The sequence below is a fragment of the Rattus norvegicus genome, chromosome 9 (assembly GCF_021556685.1).
Source record: "Rattus norvegicus strain SHRSP/BbbUtx chromosome 9, alternate assembly SHRSP_T2T, whole genome shotgun sequence".
Taxonomy (NCBI): Eukaryota; Metazoa; Chordata; class Mammalia; order Rodentia; family Muridae; genus Rattus; species Rattus norvegicus.
The window spans coordinates 101,171,323-101,191,951 of NC_141542.1; the positions used below are offsets into that span (position 1 = coordinate 101,171,323).

The window sequence follows — 20,629 nt, forward strand, 5'->3', positions numbered from 1 at the left end:
CCCAACACTCAGGATACAGAGGCAGAGGATCTCTTGAGTTCAAGGACAGCCTGGTGTACAGAGTGAGTTTCAGCATAGCCAAGGATAGAGAAAATGTCTCCAAAAAAGGGGGGGGGGGGCTGGAGAGATGGTTCAGCAGTTAAGAGCACTGACTATTCTTTCAGAGGACCTGGGTTCAATTCACAATACCCATATTGCAGCTCACAACTGTCACTCCAGTGCCAGGTGATCCAACACTCTCACATAGACGTTTCAGATGAAACACCAACACACGTAAATAAATTATTCTTTAAAAAGAAAAAAAAAAAACAAAAGGATGACTTGGCAGCGAGAAAGACCTGACTGACAGACATTACCAGAGCATGGAAAGCAACTAAGGATGGAACTCTGCCACTGAAGAGAAAGGCGGCACCAGGAGGTGGCTCAGTAGTAAAGTGCTTGCCTAGTGGGTATGAGGCCAGTACAAAAAAAAAAAAAGTCAAGACAGAGAGAGACTGTGTATCTCCATTTGGATGTCCTTGTTGGACTAGGGAGTCACAGTATTGATATTAGTGTCAGACCCTATAGGGGTTGTTTATGGATGGGTTAGAGTTAAATATTCCTCCCAATAAATGATAAAATGTATCCGTAGCAGGAACTGTGTGATAAAACAGCAGTGGTTAAAAGCTGGGAAATAAAGGCTTCTTTCTGTAAGAAGTCCACAGAATGTGACTGGATACATGCTGGTACATTCTTCCTGTGGCAGAAATCATTAATTCTCCCCAGTAACCATTTTTCCTGTTTGTAATGAAAGGCTACCTTATTTGAAGCTGAACAAAAGGACTTCAGAAAGAAAAAGAAAAGGCAACATTTGTAAACCACATCACCACCACCACCACCACCCTGTAGCTACATGTAGCCACACAATTAAGTTTGGGCCTTGGAATAAAAAGGAACCTGAGGCATGCCCAGTTTTTACCCTAAGGCTCTTGGGTTATAGGCATGAATGGTCATTGTGCCTGGTTTATGGATGCTGGGATATACTTTCATATCTAACTATTTTGAAAAGTATATATTTTATTATATTGTTCATTTGTTTGCTCATGTGGGGGATGGATTGAGCCACAGCATGTATGTAGAGGTCAGAGGTCAGTTTATGAGAGTCAGTTCATTCCTGCCTCATGGGTCCTGAGCACTGAATGTAGAACACAAAGCTTGGTAGCCAACACCTTTAGCTGCTGCACCGTCTCAGGGGCCTCGGCAAGCACTCTTAGCCCTGAACCAGCTCTCAGTCCCTGCAACCATAGCCTCTTTTGTGGTGAGTTTCTATTTTTGGTTTGTTTGGAGTTTTTGAGACAGGGTTTCTCTGTGTAGCCCTGGTTGTCCTGGAATGCCTTTAATCCCAGCACCCAGGCAATAGAGGCAGGCAGAGCTCTAGGACTCAGAGGCAGCCTGCTCCACATAGTAAGTTTCAGGTCAGCTAAGGAGACATAGTGAGACTGTATTTTTTGTTTTTTAAAAAGAAGCAAATTGTAAGATTTTAAATAAGTAAAACTATTTATAAACCTGTTTATCTCAGTACTTATCAAGTTTAAAATTGTATAACAATATGGATTTGAGCCCCAGCAGTGTTAAATATTCTAAGTGGTATTGTACAATAAGTGATCCTTACTTTTTTTTATTTGAGAGACTCCTTGTGAGTTTGATTAGAAGTCCAGCTTATAGCATTTTACCCTTTTTTGTGGTATTTCTCTCTTTCATTCCCACTTAAGCGACCCACTGTGAGAATCCCTTCTTCGCTCCAATCACACTGGTTTTCCTAGCATCCTTCCACACTTAGCATTTCCCAAAACCAGAAGAGTAGCAGGCAAGAATGCTCTGGCCCTGTCAGGTAGCCTGCTGGAGAGCAGGAGATGTGGCTGGGTTACAGACAGGATCGTTAAATGTCTTTCCTGTGATTAAAATTCTACATGCACGGGGCTGGGGATTTAGCTCAGTGGTAGAGCGCTTACCTAGGAAGCGCAAGGCCCTGGGTTCGGTCCCCAGCTCCGGAAAAAAAAAAAACCAAAAAAAAAAAAAAAATTCTACATGCACTTAAAACGCTCTTAGTCATTCACACACAGTGTCATCAGTAACTCTTGCTCTTTGCTTTTTAAGACAAGAGCTCGCTCCACAGCCTTTGAGCTCACAGTCTCCTGCCTCAGCTTCCCTTACAGGCCTGGGTCACCACATCTGGCTTTTGTCTTCTCTTATGACCGCTCAGACTCTTCAATGTAGTCTTCTTTCATTTTAAGATAATTAACAACATGAAGGTATAGTGGACATAAATGCTTACTTGGTTGTTGATCCCCTCCTGACCCCCAGGGCTGCAGATCGAACCCAGGACCTCCTAGGCACTTGTCCTATCATTGAGCTACACATTCAGTCCAAATAAACATGTGGATCTTGGTAGTTAACAGGAGCTAGGCATGGTGGTACACAACCGTAATCCAGAATTTAGAGGAGAGGGATAAGATATGAGTTTGAGGCCAGCCCAATTCTGGAACAGCCAAGGCTGCACAGATAAACGCTGTCTTGGGTGGGGGTGGGGGAGTTTGGAGCCAGCCTGTGTTCCTGTAAGAGAAACACTGTCTCAAAAACACAAACAACCACACGAACAAGACACAACTCCCTGAAGCAGAAATAAATTAATATTAAATAATTCTAAATGTATATGAACATAAACCTAACTCTCTAAATTTAAAATACCAATCTTATACATAAGTAAAATGTTAAATTACTCGAACTATAATGTCTGTCCTCATATTGATGAGGCCTAGTACTTAGAAACCTTACTGTCATTTTGAGCACTATCGTCTAATGGAAAAGTCTCTGACCTTTCTTGATTTGATTTCTTCCATTTATGGCTGTGTGCCATCAGACAAGTCAGTTTATTCTAGACCTCGGGGCAGAATCACTTGTTGACTCTGTGTCCTTCGCCACCCTAGCCTCTGCAGATAATGAAAGAAAGCTCTAAGAATGGGATGCTTTAGAGACCTGCAGTGGGGCCCAAAAGATAAACAGTTCTCTGGGCTCCATGCCCACTGCAGAACTCTCCAGTAGACACCAAGGAGATTAATGCAGCTTAGGCTGTTAAAATACTGTACTGTGATTTGGAAAAGGCATTCGGCCATCTTACACACTTGTGAGGAGACATTAGGAGGCAAAGAATCCTTGGAAAACGACCCTTGAAAACCTGGGAAAACTCAGAAAGGAAGAACACGGGTAGGGTGTCAGATGATGAACAGAAGTGAGGAAAGGGCCCAGGACATTCACTGTTCTGTGGTTAGGATGCTTGCCTAGTATTCGGAGCCCTAGGGGTCATTCTCAAAACCAAAGAAAACCAGGTGTGCTGGCCAAGCCTGTATTCATAGCACTCAGGAATTGAGAGCAGACGGTTCAGAAGTTCAAGGTCATGCTACAACATTGAGTGGAAAGGAGGGTGAGAAGAGCCTGGTTTGCAAACTAGGTCTGAATGGAAAATGGGGGGGGGGGGGGGAGGTGAGGATGTTAAGGAAATCACTAGTTCTAGGAAACTAGATTGTTGGGCTGCTCAGTGGTTAAGAACTCCAGTTCACAACCATCTGTAACTCCAGTTCCAAGAGATGCAATGCTCTTTTTTGGCTTCCAAGGGCACTAGGCTCGAATGTAGGATGTGTGTAGGAAGCAGAAGAAGCTCTCACACTAAGTTGTGAGTAAATGTGTATTTTGACATAGTCTGGACCTAGAGAGGACCTGGGAAATTAGTAAAAACCATTACCCATATGGGCCAGGCTCCAGAGACATGACCAACTTTTCTCAGGAATTGGAGTATGAGTGTTTATGGATCCGTGTGTGCAAAAACTAGCAACTGTGGCTTCCTCCTGTTTGTTTACAACCGCTTGCTTACAGAGACCTCCTACGGAGGCTAGCTAATCCCATCCCCCCCACACACACACACCCCCAATCCCCATGTTGTATCTAATAAACACTCAGAGGTTCTTTGTTGAGGCAGTAGCAGTAACAAAAGCCCACTTGAGCCCAGGTTCCCTGGTTCTGGCCTTTCTTCATTCCCCCACCTCCCCTAGCAGGGTTTCAGGTTTCTAGCAGGATGTGGCATACATACATGCAGACAGAAACTTAGACAGACACATGAAAATGAAATAAATCTTTTTTAAAACAATGTAAAAGCAACCTTGATTCTAAAAGAACAAACACAAGTCTCAACTTGTAGGGAAAATATGATCAAAGACCTTCAAAACTCTTTGGTATAAAGCCAGCAGTGGTGGCTCACGCCTGTGATCATCAGTCCAGCCACTCAGGAAGGGGGGTGGGAGTAGCACCGAAAATTTGAGGCCAGCCTGAGCTACAGAATGAGCCCTGGCCTTGAGAAAGCAAATGATCTGGTCATGTGCACACTGTGCTATAAACACAGGCAAAGAACATGTTTGTCTTTCCACGGTGTCAGAATGTTATTGAATAACTATAAATTGACAAGGTTTAAAGGATCCAAAGATGGGAACTCATCAAAAAATCGGCCTACGTGAGTAGCCTGGTCAAAGGCACATGCGAGCTCTTTATTCCAATCTTAATTACTGATATTAACTCTTCCTATCACACTTCACGTAACGCACAGTCGATATATCTTTGTATATACACACGTATGTCTGGGATATAGCATGAGTACAAACTAAAGAGGCTGCCGCAGCTCTCCAGAGGATTAGAAGTGGGCTGAGACAGAGGCAGACAGGCAGACAGACAGGCCATGGAATGGACTGCACCGACAGTACGGCACAGAGCTGAGTCACTGCATCTGGGGCACATGTGGCGTCAAATCCTAGAACTTGAGTTGCACATGGTTGTGAGCCTGAGCTGCCGTGTGGATGCTGGGATTTGAACCTGGGTCCTCTGGAAGAGCAGTAAGTGCTCTAAACTTCTGAACCATCTCTCCCCTGATGTAGTTTCAGTTAGAAAAGTGTGAGGGTGTTTCTTTATTTTCACTTATGTGTGAATGTTTTGCCTGTGTGAATGTGAACTCCTGTGTGCCTCGTGCCCATGGAGGTCAGAAGAGGACATAGAATCAGTTTGGAACTAGAGTTATAAATGATTATGAGTTACCATGTGGAAATCAGCCTAGGCCCTCTGACAAAAGAACAGTACTCTCAACTGCCAAGCTATTTCGTGAGGCTGTTTAAAGCCTGAAAGGAGTTAATGGGAACAAGACCAGACAGAGAGCGGGAAGGATGGGGTACAACTAAAGTGATATATATATATATATATATATATATATATATATATATATATATATATATATATATATATATATATATTTGTGTCAGACCTGTCACTAGTGACAGGGACACAGCTTCTCATCTACAGCTGCCTGAATTCTTCGAAGCCTCCAGTCAAGCAAACCTGGGATTTGTGGCATCCATAAAGAGATTAATTTCAGGGCGAGTCAAAAATGAAGTAAGATTGAATTTATGGGGAAAGGAGGGGACTGGGACCGGACAGAACAAGTGTGAGCCTCTCTAAGGGAGGCTTGTAAGTGGGTTTACAATGGGGATATGTATTCTTATGGCTTTCTGAATTATACCTCTAAAGGTTACTAAGGGCTCTCCCTTCTCTCTAGCATTGTCTAAAGAATGTAATTTATAACAAAGTTAAAAGCTAAGGAAATTTTCTCAGTAAACAGGTTGTAAAGAGGATTTATGAAGGGTGCTATTTAGGTTTAGGGAATAGAGGAGAGTGCTTGAAACCTAAGGTTATGTGTCATTTTAGCCTGGAGTAAATGCAGCCTAATTATCATCTTTGACATCCTTGATTGAGGTGTCTCTAGAAACAGCACCATCTGACCCTTCACAGGAGGAATATACTTATTGCCTTTGGCGATGCCTTTGGGGAGACATAGCTGGTCTCTTGGCTTTGGGTCCTTCTCCCTGGAGTCTGAAGACTGCAGTCTTTCAGCCCCACCCTTTCCCAGCCTTTTCTCCCTATGTCGACGTAATTCCCCCATTTTTTTTTTAAATTCTGTTCAGATATAATTAGAATCATTTGCCGAGTATGGTATTAATCTCAGCACACAGGTATCTGAGACAAGGAAATCTGAACTCAAGGGCTGGAGAGGTGGCTCAGTGGTTAAGAGCACTGACTGCTCTTTCTAAAGGTCCTGAGTTCAATTCCCAGTAACCACATGGTGGCTCACAACCATCTGTGATGAGATCTGATGCCTTCTTCTGGTGTGTCTGAAGACAGCTACAGTGTGCGTACATATAATTTATATCTTTTTAAAAAAATTTTAAATTTAAAAAAGAAAATCTGAGTTCAGGACTAACTCATTCCTCTTTCATATCTGTGTCAAGGCACACTAGATAGTGAAAGTCTGTCTAAAACTAGGTATTATGGGGTATTATTAAAGTTGTGTGCCACCATGCCTGGCTTAGGACTTCTTAAGTGTTTGTGAGTTTGTTTGCTTGTCTGTTTACCACAGGTATGGAGTGCCTGCAGAAGCCAGAAGAGGGTCTTGGCTCCCTCAGAACTAGAGTTACAGGGCATTGTGAGCAGGTGGGAGGAACCAAACCCTAGTCCTCTGTGACAGCAGCAAATGCTTTTAAACTTGGAACAGTCTCTCCAGCCTGATTAAAAAAGAAATATTTTGATACTTGGTTACTGTTTTCATTTAAATTAACAGAGAAAACTGTGCAGTAAATGCTGGGTGGCTGCCTGGCCTGATTCAGTGGCACAGGACCGGAATTCCTTCAATTCTGTGTGTGTGTGATGGGTGGGGGTTGGATTTTCTCTCTCAGAAGTTAGTGATAACACAGGTACCACAGCAGTTGCCAACCTGTGACTATGCAGTAACCGGCTTTTACTTGAAGCCCACACTGCCTGAGCCAGGAAAAGCAGAACAATAGAAAGGCCTCACTTCCTGAGGACAGTTTTCAACTATACAGATATTTCTGCATGAGTCTTCCCTGGTGAGGTCCCATGTCAGCCTGTGGGAGTTCTTGGTGGGGGCTACAAAAACATCCTTCCAGTTCCATGTTCATACGAAAGTGAAATAGAAAATATATTGTGCCTATGGAGGTCAGAGGACAACTTTCAAGTCAGTTCTCTCCTTCCACCGTGGGTTCTGGAATCAGATAGTGCTAGTACCTTCCCTGGCTTTTACCCACTGAGCCACTACACCACAGTCCCTAAACGGGGCTTTGTGTTCCTCTTTTGCATCGAAACTGGATTTCCTGTATCCCAGGTTGGCCTTGAAATCACTGTGTAGCTGAGTGTGACCTTTAACCTGTGAACTTCCTGCTTCCACCTTCCCGGCTCTGCTATTCTGCTTCCCAGGTGCTGTCTAGAGGCTTTCAGATTCTTTTGTTGCTGCTGCTACTGCTGCTGCTGTTTGACACAGGTCTCTATGCAGGCCTGACCATCCTGGAACTTCCAGACTTGTTATAAGAAGCCAGATAGGAAATATCTTGAGTTTGTAGATCATCTACAGTTTATGTTATGTATTCCTTTTTCTTGAAACAAAACAACGCCGCCCCCCCCCCCTTTAAATCTTTAGGAGCCTGGGTTTGGGGAAATGATTCATTGGGGAAAGTGTTTGCTAAACAAGCGTGAAGATGTGAGTAAATCCTCAGAAACTGTGTAAAGGGACATGGGAGTATATATCTGTAATGCCAGTGTTCCTAAAGTGAGATGTAAGGCTGAGGCAAGGGGGTCCTTGGAAGTTTGCAAGCCACCATCTAAAAACATAAAATCAGGACTGGAGAGATGGCTCAGCGGTTAAGAGCACTGACTGTTCTTCCAGAGGTCCTGAGTTCAAATCCCAGCAACCACATGGTGGCTCACAATCATCTGTAATGGGATCCAATGCCTTCTTCTGGTGTGTCTGAAGACAGCTACAGTGTACTTATGTATAATAAATAAAATCAACAACAAAAATTATTCTTGGTGATGGGGTGTTTGAATATATTATATATATATATATATATATATATATATATATATATATATATATATATATTGGAGTTGACAGGTCAACAAACTTTGTAAGAAGAGACTTGAAGGAAAAATTGTTGATTTCTGGTTTAAATATTTGGGTAGCATATCCAGGTAGACATGTTCATAAGCCAAGAGATCTGGGCTGAGATATAAATTCTGAGTCATAGGCGTTCAGGAGCCAGGGACAGAGGCTGAGCGATGTCTTACAAGGGGCAGGAAGAGAGATGAGGGAAGAGGCACAGCTACAACTAAGAGAGCCTTGTCCTTCACCAGGACAGAGGAAAGGTCAAAGTCCTGAGCAAGCTGGCTGGGAATATGACGAGAAAGCCAGTTTGGATGCACTGGCTTAAGAGCTGTGAGAGATTTATATGCAGAACCTTCTGAAAAACATGCAAACCAGTCTGAGCTTGAAAGAGCTCCTGACGCCCTGCCTAAGAGTCTAGGACTGGGAGATAGCCAAATGTTCCCGGCAGGAGCAGCGGCAAGCAAACACACTGAGCGCTGGGCTGCAGACAAAATAATGCAGGAGGTGAGACACCAGCAGGGTGGACCAGAGCGTTCCTTTTTTAATTTAATTTTTTCTGTTTTTTTGTTTGTTTGTTTTGACCCAGGGTTTCTCTATGTATTTAACAAAGGCTGCCCTGGACTCAAATTGTAGACCTGGCTGGCCTCTAGCTCACAGAGACTGGTCTGCCTCTGCCTCCCAAGTACTGGAATTAAAGGTGTGCACCACCACGCCAGACATTGTCAGGGAACCAGAAGGGATGGAGAAATCTGAACTTTAGATAGAGCGTTGATTTTTCCTCAGTACTGGGACCCAGGGCCACTCACATGCTAGCCAAGCACTTCTCACTGGGCTATACTGTACTCTAACCCCCTTGTGGCTCTTTTAGGAATTCTCTTAGCAGCAGCTATGACCATAAAATGAGATGAGCCAGCAAACCTTTGTGGCTGGATGTGGTGTACCTGTAATCCCAGCACTTGGGAAGGCTGAGGCAGGAGGATCACCAGCCTGGACTACAGAGTGGGTTAGAGAGGAATTTTAGACCATAGGCATTGGTTCTTTCCAACTGTCTGAATGAAGGACTGAGATGAACGAAGAGTCTTGCAGATTTCTGCCTCTGGATACTGGGATCATGCTATCACTAACATAAAGAAATATAATGGCTAGAACTGTAGCTTAGTTGGTGGTGTGCTCCAAGCCCTGGGTTCAATGCCTGCCGTTGTAAGGGTGGCATACACTACACACTTGCAATCCTAGTAAGGGGGAGGCAGATGCAGGAGGTTCAGGAGCTCAAGGCCAGCCTTTGTTGCATAGTAAATTCAAGACCAACCTGAGGTACAAGAGACCACTCCTGACCATTTGTTCCCTACCCTCCAAAAAGAAGGAAAGCTGCATATTCTTTCTTCCTCTATTGATGGGATGCAAGCTTCATTGAGACAGGGGGTTTTATTTATCATTTGTTTGTTTTCTTCTTTGTTTGAGACAGGGTTTCTCTTTGTAACCTGGCTATCCTATGATTGGCTCTGTAGACAAGGCTGGCCTCTAACTCAGAGCTTTCCCTGCCATCTGCTTTCAGAGTTCTGGTATTAAAGACGTTTTCATCACTCCTCCTCAGCTTATTTTCTTCTTTTTTAATTATTTTTATAGTTCTTAATTATGCGTAAGTATGTCTGTTTGCATGCGGGTAAGTGTACATGAGTGCAAATGCCCACAGAGGCCAGAGATGTTGGATCCTCTGGAGCTGGAGTTACAGACAATTTTGAGTCACTTGATGTGGGTGCTGGGAACTGAACTCAGGTCCTCTGGAAGAACAGCAAGTGGTCTTAAAGATTTATTTTATTATTTTATGTATATGAGTACACTGTCACTTTCTTCAGACGCACCAGAAGAGGGCATCAGATCCCTTTACAGATGGTTGTGAGGCACCATGTGGTTGCTGGGATTTGAACTCAGGACCTCTGGAAGAGCAGTCAGTGCTCTTAACCACTGGGTTAAGAGCATATCCATATCTTTTTTTTTTTTTTTAAAGATTTATTATGTATACATGTACACGTGCAGGCCAGAAGAGGGCACCAGATCTCATTATAGATGGTTGTGAGCCACCATGTGGTTGCTGGGAATTGAACTCAGGACCTCTGGAAGAGCAGTCAGTGCTCTTAACCGCTGAGCTATCTCTCCAGCCCCCAGCATATCCATATCTTAACCACCTTATTTATTTTCTTTTCTTTTTTTTTTTTTTTTGGTTCTTTTTTTTTTTTTTTTTTTGGTTCTTTTTTTTTTTTTCGGAGCTGGGGACCGAACCCAGGGCCTTGCGCTTCCTAGGCAAGCGCTCTACCACTGAGCTAAATCCCCAACCCCATTTATTTTCTTATTTGAGACAAGACACTTGTTATAAAGCCTCGTTGACTTGTTCTCAATACATAGAGATCTGCCTGTGGTGCATCCCCAGCACTGGAGTTAAAGCTGTGTGACTCGCAGGGCAGGACAGGGAGTTTTAATCTTTTGTGCTCTGCTTGTATCCCCGAAACCCAACATTGTATGGCTTGCACTGGCTAAAACTCAGTCATTTGTTTTGCATTTTTCTTTCTCTGAGGCAGGGATTTGCCCAGGCAGTTCTGGAACTTGTGATGATCCTAGCAGCCTCTGGAGCGCCTGGACCTCGAGCCTGCTCTAATCCCCACTCCAGACAGTGGGTTAACATAGTCAATTTTCCTTCCTTCCTTTCTTCCTTTCTATGATAGTGGAGATCCAGCCCAGGGCTGCTTTACACATGCTAAGTACTCTTCCACTGAGCTAATCTACAGTCCTGTTTGAATGTTTCGTTTATTTAAGTTACTCAGTCTGGCCTTGAATTTAGGATCTGATTGACTCGGCCTCCCTAGTAGCTGTAATCATCTATCTATCAGCACCATCAGATCCGGTTAGTGAAATCCTGGCTTTCCATTAAATCACTGAAGAGATCATTGTTCACCTGACCAGTAAGTAAATGTCCATGAAGAACACGTACCAGGTGCTGAAGGTCAAACACTGTGGGAATATGAGGAATTCAAGACGACTTTCAGGTTACACTGAAAAACCTGATTGAAAAAAACCATACTGAGCAGAGTAGGCAACTGGAGGAAATTTTACATCTACTGGCCTCAGGAGAAAGGAATTTGTACATGTAGTTTCAAGGCTGCCAAGAGCCACCTTGGGAAGCAACAAAAGCGGGGTAGGGGTTGACAAGAGGGACAGAACTCAGAACTTGCACCCACATAGAGTCTGAAAACCTGAGGGAGGACTGAATGAGTTATAGAACAGTCCTCCAGGCAAAGACATCATCATTAGATCATCAGAACCCAATGCGGGCTTGTAGGAGACCTCAGAAAAAGAGGGGGTGGGGAAAGGTTTGGGGTGCTCGCCTGGGATCCCAGCTGTCCCTCTAGCTGTTTGTATTCAATCCTGCACTAATTGCACAAGGCCTGGGGGAGGGGCTCTCTGGGGAGGTGATTTCATATATAGGCCAAGTAAGGAGACTTCCTTATAGAGAAGAGGAAAGCATTCATTCTTCAAGACCGAGACTTTCTATCTTTGTAGTCACCCATACTCCTGTGAGCAACTCCTCACCCAGGTTCTGTGTGTAAGCCCAATAAACTCGTGAGATTCCTCAGGCCAAATTTTGTTAGACTCATACTTAATGCTGATGAAAAGTTTGAAAGTCAAACAAAGCCAAAGCTTACTCGGAGAGGCCAATTTTAGCAGAATGTAAAAGAAAATCCCCAAGATGGCCAACCTGTGCATCTCAGCTGCTACCCAGAGGAGGCAACTGGAGAAGAGAAGGGGAGAAAGCCATATTTGTGTCAAGCCTTCGCCTCACGACAGAAAAAGCACAAGAAGAGGAGAAAGTGTAGAAGCCTGGCCAGCCTCAAAACGAAGACAGAGAATTAACTCCTTTTTGAGCCTGAACTCAGGAGCTGAAGAGAGGCAGCCTCAGCTTGTGTAAGGTCTGCACTCAGCAGAGCTAGAGTTCTGTTACGGAAAAGTGGGTTTTCTCTCTAGAGAGAGTCTGCCTATGGCTTTAGTGAGCTCCTTTCTTAGGTAGGGGTGGCCCCTCAGCTCTCCTTACTCTAACCTCTAAGGCGTGTCTCCTTCTGGAGGTAAATTCCATTCTTTATTATCATTCCTGTCTGGGGGTCATTTAGGATGAGGTTGAATAGATAGGATCTATTTTCACCTGTGCAAATCCAGAGGTCCCATTCCCAAGCCATTCACAGAAGGAATCTAAGCCTCCAGGCCAAGGGCGCTCATTTAGAAAAACCCAGAACTCCCTCCAGGCATTCCAGCATAGAGAACCAAGAATGTTTCTGGAACCATTGCCTTTGGGGTCTCTGCCCTAAACAGCCTTTCTACCCTCTATTTCAATCAACTGGGACCTTAAAAGGAAGGGGCAAATGATTGTTTACTCCATCGCCAAGGAAATATCAAAGCCATCCACAGAAGGAGGGGGAATATGACCAGGTGAGGCGACTACCAGGAATAGAACCAAGGAATGTTCTGGAATACATGACTTAACCAATGTTTGCACAATTCCAATTTAGCCTAAACAGGGAGACCAGGGAATTTTTGGTCATCTGAACTTGAGACTAGACCCTCATAGATACTGACCAAAAGTTCTCACCAAACCTGACAATAGAGCACTGATGTAACCTGGGGATGAAACATTTGCAGTTTGTTTTATAGTAGTTGTTGTTAATATTTTAGACAGGGTCACTTTGTAGCCTTGACTGGCCTGGGACTCACAGAGATCCACCTGTCACTAGCTGGGATTAAAGGCATATGTCACCACCCCCAGCTATAAATTATTTTAATTCTGTACCTAATATAAAGGCGTATAGGTATTCTTTCATTTTAAATTGTATATTCCACTGGTTTTTGGTTTTGGTTTTAGGGTAAAGGGTGGGGTCTTCAGAATATTTCCCTGTGTAGCCTTGGTCTTCTGGAACTTACTCTTTAGACTAGGCTGACCAAGTGACACTTAGCTGTTCTGGTTATGCTGTAGTGGGTGAGGACTGAACCCAGGACCTTGTAGAACATGCTAGCCAAGGGACCTTGTAGAACATGCTAGCCAAGGGACCTTCTGCAAGCTATATTTCCAACTGCTGTTTTGTCGATGTTGTTGTTGTTGTAAGGTTGTTTTATTTTGTTTTGTTTGAGATGGCCTCACACCTTGAAAAGAAAAGAAATGAGGTCATAATGGTTCCTAGAAATGGTGGAGGAGAAGGTTTATTGTAGACATGAGAGAGAAAGCAGCCAGAGGCAGCTGGTGGGAGTGGGGATGAGAGAGAGAAAGGGAGGAAGCAGGAGCCAAGAGAATACCAGGGGAGCAAGAGGTCAAAAGAAAATTCTCAGACTGAGAGAGATCCAGGATCGGAGCCAACCAGGAGCCAAGAGGGCAAGAGGCCAAGAAGCCGAGTAGCCAAAATGACTGAGGGATCAGAGAAGCTGGGGGAAGGGACTCGAAGCTCAGGAGCTGGAAGGATTCAGGGTGGGGACAGGTGAGAGGTGCTCAGGGGCAAGGACTTGGAACAGGTGTTTGTTAAATAGGCATCTCACTCCTAGGTTAATGGAAGAGCCCTAAGTCTCCTTTGCAAGAGATAAGGAGAAGACTTTTAGCAAGTCCGGAGGGGATGCTTGGTTTCATCTAAATGCCAGACTTTGGGATAAGGAATTTCTTGGGATGGAACACCTGCCTTCGTCTGCATAGCAGCTGGTATTAAAACGTGCTGTGTCAGGCTCAGGTAACACTTAGGTTTGCTTCAGCCCTTGTCTTTCAGTTTCTTGCCTTCTTTTCCTACCAATACGTGTTTTGGTCTCTCCAGCCTGCTTTATTATGATCTTAGGGGAATTTCTTCACCCAACCTTTGACCTGCAGAGGCCTAGGAGCTTTAAATATTTAAAATCCACACTATGGGTAAAGGGTGGGGTCTTCAGAATATCTACCACAGACCACAGATTGGCTGGAAGATGCTGGGAGCCTCTCTAGTCTCTGAACCATCAAACTTCGAGATTGCTGGGGAGAACCAAGAGAAAGGGAGCTGACTTTTCTCCAAGTCTGGCATTTAGACAAAATCAAGCATTCCTTTGGGGACTTAAGACAGTCCCAACTTGCTCAAAGTCTTTCTCCTTATCTCTGGCAAAAGAGACTTAGGGCTCTTCCTGGGATTGGGAGGCATATTTAATAAATCAGAGCTGACTGTCTCTCTCTCTCTCTCTCTCTCTCTCTCTCTCTCTCTCTCTCTCTCTCTGAGAATTCCTGAGGGAATTTCTCCATGATTGGCTTCTCTGTTAGTTAGAAAGTGGAGTTAAGTCACTGAGCAATAGTCCAGGAGCTGGGCGTACTTTGCCCTTGTGACTGGAGTCAGGGTCGGAGCCAGAGCTGGACATTAACTAAGTTAACAAGTCACAGTGAAAAGCAAACACTGGGAAAAGAACAGAAAGATCCCAGCACCCCCACTCCCCACCCGCATTTGACTTCGGGGTCTTAACGTGAGATTTAGGTGTAAGTAGGAGACGAGAAACACACAACTAAGCAGGAGCCACCAGCATTTACGTCAGCTCCAGTGTCTCCTTGGAGGTCCTCTGACAAAGTTAGGTCTTTTCCCCCTGCTTGACAGGTTTTGGCTGTGGCCAAGGCTTTAGCTATTTCCTCCCCCCAAGAGATTGCTGGGAATTTCCAGTTTCTTAAGGGCCATTGTTTCAGTTGTCTGGTAGCCATAAGAAGGAAAAAGTCTTTCCCTGTTCACCTACCCCCTTTGCCCCCTTCCCCAGGGTGAGAGTAGGGTGGGTGTGGTTGGAGAGGTGGCTCATCAGATCAGAGCACTTGCTGTCCTTTCAGAGGACTGGAGTTCAGTTCAGACACTCACTTCAGTCACTTCTCAACAATCGTAATTCCAGCAAGGGAGATCCAGCACCCAGGCCTCCACAGGGACCCACAAGTGAGGATGCATTCCCGTAGACAGGTATACTTACATACACATACATTTAGAATCTTAAAAAAGAGAACAGTAAACAAACTTCCTGCCAAGAAGGGAGGGACATGTACCCGCAGGGTGTAAGTGGAGGTCAAAGGACAACGAAAGCCTTTGCTTTCTGAACAATCTCCAGCCCAACCATCTCACCCCCACCTCCACCCCAGAAAGAATAGTGAACATTATTAATTCACCAGAACACCGGCTTGATGGCCAAGAGCTTTTACAGACTTTCATAAAGTGGTTGAAGTGGTGGAGTCTTTTATTATTCATTTTAATTAAATTTTTATTTTTAGTTTTTTGGTTTTCAAGACAGGGTTTCTCTGTGTAGACTTGGCTGAGTCTTCAATTTCTTTCTTTCTTTTTTTTAATGATTTTTGTTTCACCTTGTTTTTAAAAGGGTCTCCTATAGCGCACATTGGTTTTGAATTTGCTGTTATAGCCAAGGATGGCTATGAACCGCTGGGATTAGAGGTGTGTTTCCTGCTTTTAGGCCACTCTCTAGAATGAGAAGTGGGATGTACACGGCCTGCTGGGGTCTTGGAGACCACCAGGTAGCACACACACCCCTCCCACTTTCTCTCAGATCACTTGAAGCACTTTCCTCTCTAGGTGTGGGGGCTGGGTGGTCAGCAGTCTCTGTCCAACTGAGATGGGGCCACTCATCTCAAAATCTGCTTCTGCTAGTACTGGAGAGTCAGAGATGGGGAATTAGGTCTACTCCAGCAGGTAATTACCACTGGAGAGGAGGAGGAGGCTTGGATACGAAAGTCTAAGCCCGTGGGGCTTCTAATTCCTAGTATCTGAGGTAAGCCAAGAAGGAAAAAGTGACCCCAGAGAGAGGGAGAGATCTAGTCAGAGGACAACAATGACCAGAGAGAGTTCATCATGGGCGGCTAACCTGCTAACTACCTGTCTAACTGCCTAACAGAGTCAATCAGGAGGAGGCCGGGGCCTCTAATTCTTTAATATACTTTGAACAGACTTTAAACAGTATGTTAAGCTGCATAATGGGAAAGCTCAAGACAAGAAAGTGGGAGGAGCCAGCTGTGGAGAGCACAGCTTTAAAAACTAGTGTGTTGGGCTGGAGGGATGACTCAGTGGTCAAGAGCACTGACTGCTCTTCCAGAGGTCCTGAGTTCAAATCCCAGCTCACCACCATCTGTAATGGGATCTGATGCCCTCTTCTGGTGTGTCTGAAGACAGCTACAGCATACTCATATATATATGTACATATATATATATATATATAATATTAAAAAAAAAACTAGTGTGTTAAACTGAGCTGAGGTGGTTCACGCTTTTAATACTAGCACCCAGGAGGCGGAGGCAGGCCGAGGCCGGCATGGTTTACAGAGTGAGTTCCAAGACATCCAGGGTGACATAGAGAACCCTATGTCTCTCAACAACAACAACATAACCTAAAAGCAAATCAAAACAAAAACCAAAAGACATGTGTAAAGGAATGTCAGACACACGCACTTCCTTTGTTTTTTGAGACTATAACATAGGCTCATGGCAAACTCAGTTATCTAAAGAGGAAACTCAAGGGTTCTTTGGAAAGTCATTTGGATGGTGTTTTGCTGGGGCAAACGTGTGAAGGAAGCTTTAACTGACGCAGGAGAGAGGATGTTCTGCTAAAGCAAGCACATGAAAGGCATGTGAGGAAAGAGTCTTTGCTAATGATGTTCGTTTATTGGTCCACCTTACACTGCATAGCTGAGCTGCATTTTTTGGGACTCCATAGAGAGAGATGCACCAAAACACTTCTGGTGGTGTGCTGCAGTTTCTTGCCTCTTTCAAGGACTTGGGCTGATTGGCAGAGTGATGTCAGCTGAGGTAGACACATATGAGACCCCTGGAGGACACGTGATGTTTGGAGGGTATAAATAGGACCCAACGGACAGTGACTTGCTGATAGAGCGAGCTGAGCTGTGCTTGTGTGTCTCTCATCTTCTCTAATCTCCTGCTTCACTGAGAGAGGCACAGCTGAGAACTGGCTTCCCTCTGGGTCCCTCCTGCTGACTCAAGCTGAGACTGAGGCCTGGCTGTCTTAGCTAGGTCACGTCGTCACGGCTATTGCTAACCAGATTCTACCAAACTGGACTGCTGGTTTATCTGTGAGATGTTTACATGTGGACCGAGCTGCCGCTGCCTTCTAACCTATGAACTGAACTGCTATTTTCCAGACAACACAGAAGGAGTTGCTTCAGAGACCCTTTCTAAACAGGTCCACTTCCGCCCCACCCCTGTCCTTTCTTTTTCCTCCACCTCTGTTGGGTGTGGGCTAAAGGGAAGTTAAAACGTTTAAGAATCATTAAAAATAAGATCTGAAAAAAAAATTAGTTACAGTTATCCTCCTGCCTCAGCTTCTTGAGTGCTAGAATTATCATGATGTTAACCACATTTATTACCACAAGTTTACTTTTTAGTTTTTGTCATCTTTAAGGCACAAGCATAGCTAACTGTAATCGCTCTCATCCGTTTGTGGCCTATTTAGGGCTCCTTTCTTATTTAGGAACTTGCTGTATTTAGACCAGGCTAGCCTCTAACTCACAGAGATCTACCTGTCTCTGCCAAGTATGGAGATTAAAAGCATAGGACACTACAACCAGTGTGTTTTGAAACCATTTTGTGGGGCTGGAAAAATTGCTGCTCTTCTAGAGGTCCTGAGTTCAATTCCCAGCAACCACATGGTGGCTCACAACCATCTGTAAAGGGATCTGATGTCCTCTTCTGGTGTCTGAGGACAGCTACAGCGTACTCAAATATATAAAGTAAATAAATCTTAAAAAAAAGGGGGGGGCTGGGGATTTAGCTCAGTGGTAGAGTGCTTGCCTAGCAAGCTCAAGGCCCTGGGTTCGGTCCCCAGCTCTGTGCAGCTTTGTTTGACCTCAAACTCCCTGCATAGTTGAGAATAACTTGGAACTCCAGGTCTTCCTGTCAATATTCCCACAAATGTTGGCATCACAGGTTTATGCCACCAAGTCTGGCTCTTCTGGTTCATTCTTGATTTTTAAAGATTTATTTTTCAAATAAATAAATATGCAGGGAGGTCATAGTGGGTTACACTTATATCCCAACACTCAGGAAGCAAAAGCAGGTGGATCTCTGTGAATTCTAGGCTAACTTGGTCTACAAAACAAGAGTGTCAGCCAGGGCTACACACTAGGCTCCTGTTTCAAAAAAAAAAAAAATTAAAATCACTTATAATGTTTTAAGATTTAATTTTGTGTGTGTGTGTGTGTGTGTGTGTGTGTGTGTGTGTGTGTGTGTGTTGTGTTGAGTTGTTAATATATGCCTGAGGAGACCAGAGGAGGGTATCGGATCTCCTGGGATGTCTTGGATCTCCTGGAGTTACAGTGAGCCTCCTCTGTGGGTTCTGGGAACTGAACTCAGGTCCTCTGGGAGAGGAGCAAGCAGACTTGAGCTCTCTCCAGCCCCTTCTGGTTAACATTTAACTAAGGCAGGTTTGAGCAACTTGAGAACTCCTTAGTGCAATGTTAGGCTCTGAGGGGTTTGAGGGTGTATGCGCATGTGTGGGTGTTATTTTGTTGGGTGTAGATTACATGGAGTATTTTCCTTTGTTAGTCCAGGCTGGAATTCCTCCTTCCTTAGCCTCCCAAGTAGGAGAATAAACCACCATCCTGACAGCATTGAAAACTTAGAGCTTCTTCCTAGAGAAGTTTTCTTGTCTACCAATTTCCTAATTCTTGGGTTATCCCAATACTCCCATACATTTATTTTGCCTTATGAATTGCCTATAATTTGGCCCATTTGAACAAACAGTTATTAGCATTGTATTTTTATTAGTTTGAAAAGGAGTGGCTTGGGGTTGGGAATTTAGCTCAGTGGTAGAGCACTTGCCTAGCAAGCGCAAGGCCCTGGGTTCAGTCCCCAGCTCCGAAAAAAAAAAAAAAGTAAAAAAAAAAAAGGAGTGGCTTTTCTTTTAATGAAATATGGATTCAAATCCTGTGAAACATTTCTCAGTTCTCAGTTTGTTCAGGTACAGACTTTAGGTCCATTAATAAGATTAGATCAAGTTGAACATAGTGGTGCATTCTTGTAATCCCAGCATTCAGGAGTCTGAGACAGGAGGATTTCTCTCAGTTTGAGGCCAGCTTGCATTACATTCAGGGTTCTGAGCTGGCCTGGGCTACCTATGGACTCGTTGTCTCAAAAGAATAAATTTACCCAGACATACTGATATACACATTTAATTCCAGCCCTCTCGGGGACCAAGGCAGTCGGATCTGTGAATTTGAGGCCATCTGATCTACACAGTGAGCTTTCAGGTGTGTCATAGACAAAGTCTCAGAAACGAACAAACAAAACCCACCTGAGGTTCACTGTGCACACCTGTCAGACCAGCATTAGGGGTTGGGGGCAAGAAAATGAGCTGGACAGCAAGGAATCACGAGTCCCTACAGCTGCATAGCCAGCTGGAGGCCAGCTGGAGGCCAGCTGGGGCGAGGCTGTTTGAGACCTTGTGTCAAAAACAAAAAACAAAACAAAACAAAATAAACAACCCCACCAAACCTTTAAAGAGCCAGAGGAAAACCGGGTGCAGTGAGTCCCAACACCCAGCTCTCAGGAGGAGGGGGAGTCAGGGGATCTCTGTGAATTCAAGGCTAACCTGGTCTATAAAGGAAGAAGCCAGGTAAAATGGCACACACTTTTAGTCCCAGCATGGGGAAGACAGAGACAGGTGGATCTCTGTGAGTTTGAGTCCAGTCTGGTCTACAAAGTGAGTTCCAGGACAGCCAGAGTTGTTACACAGAGAAGCTTTGTTTCAAAAAACCCCAAAACATTAAAAAAAAAATCACACCAGAAAAAAACAAAAACAAACAAACAAACAAAAACCCAAAACAAAACAAAAACCTTAAAAACAATTTTAAGGCCAGTTGGAATTACATGAGACCCTGATTCAAATAAGTGAAATTCACATCCTTAGCAGTATTTCATTTTTGGTATTTTATAGTCTCAGAGCACCACAGAGTTAAGATTTATTTCTTCCCATGAGGCATGTCTGGCTTCACGCTCTACAAAGCTGAAGATGACTTCGAATTTCTGATCCTCCTGCCTCTACTCCTTGAGGGCTGCGATTACGGATTCAATTCCCAGCACCCACTTGGCAATTCCCAGCCTTCTGTAACTCCAGTTCCCAACGACTTGAACTCCTTCTGGCTCCTGTAGGCAGCAGCGTGCCTGTGACAGACACGCAGGCTCACAGGCAGGCAAAGCACTCATGTACATACAATTAAAAGTGATAAAAACAAGACAAAGTGAAAGAAAACCCCTGAGAGATAGAGTAGCAGATAGTCTGTAAGATTTTAAACATCTTTGTACTATATAGAATGTATCATCCACTTACAGAGCCTTCCCGTTAATACCACTGAAATGGCTGGAGAGATGGCTCAGCGGGTAAGAGCACTGACTGCTCTTCCTGAGGTCCTGAGTTCAAATCCCAGCAACCACATGATGGCTGAGACCCATCTGTAATGAGATCCGATGCCCTCTTCTGGTGTGTCTGAAGACAGCTACAGTGTACTTATATATAATAAATAAATCTTAAAAAAAAAAATACCACTGAAATGACTAAGGCATAAATCTATAG

At 44.2% G+C, this 20,629-nt stretch overlaps 1 protein-coding gene across 2 annotated transcripts in view; it reads left to right on the plus strand.

Moving 5' to 3' along the window:
- Nucleotides 1-20,629, plus strand: part of Fbxo36 (F-box protein 36) — a 65,363-nt gene that overhangs the window by 19,635 nt on the left and 25,099 nt on the right. Inside the window, exon 1 of one of the 2 annotated variants that reach the window (XM_087566814.1) lies at nt 8,321-8,530. The exons of the other annotated variant lie outside the window; for it this stretch is intronic. Coding sequence (XP_087422940.1) covers nt 8,462-8,530 — 69 coding nt within the window. The 5' untranslated portion in view covers nt 8,321-8,461. Of the gene's footprint in view, nt 1-8,320; nt 8,531-20,629 lie in introns of those variants that run through there. 2 annotated transcript variants of the gene reach the window in all.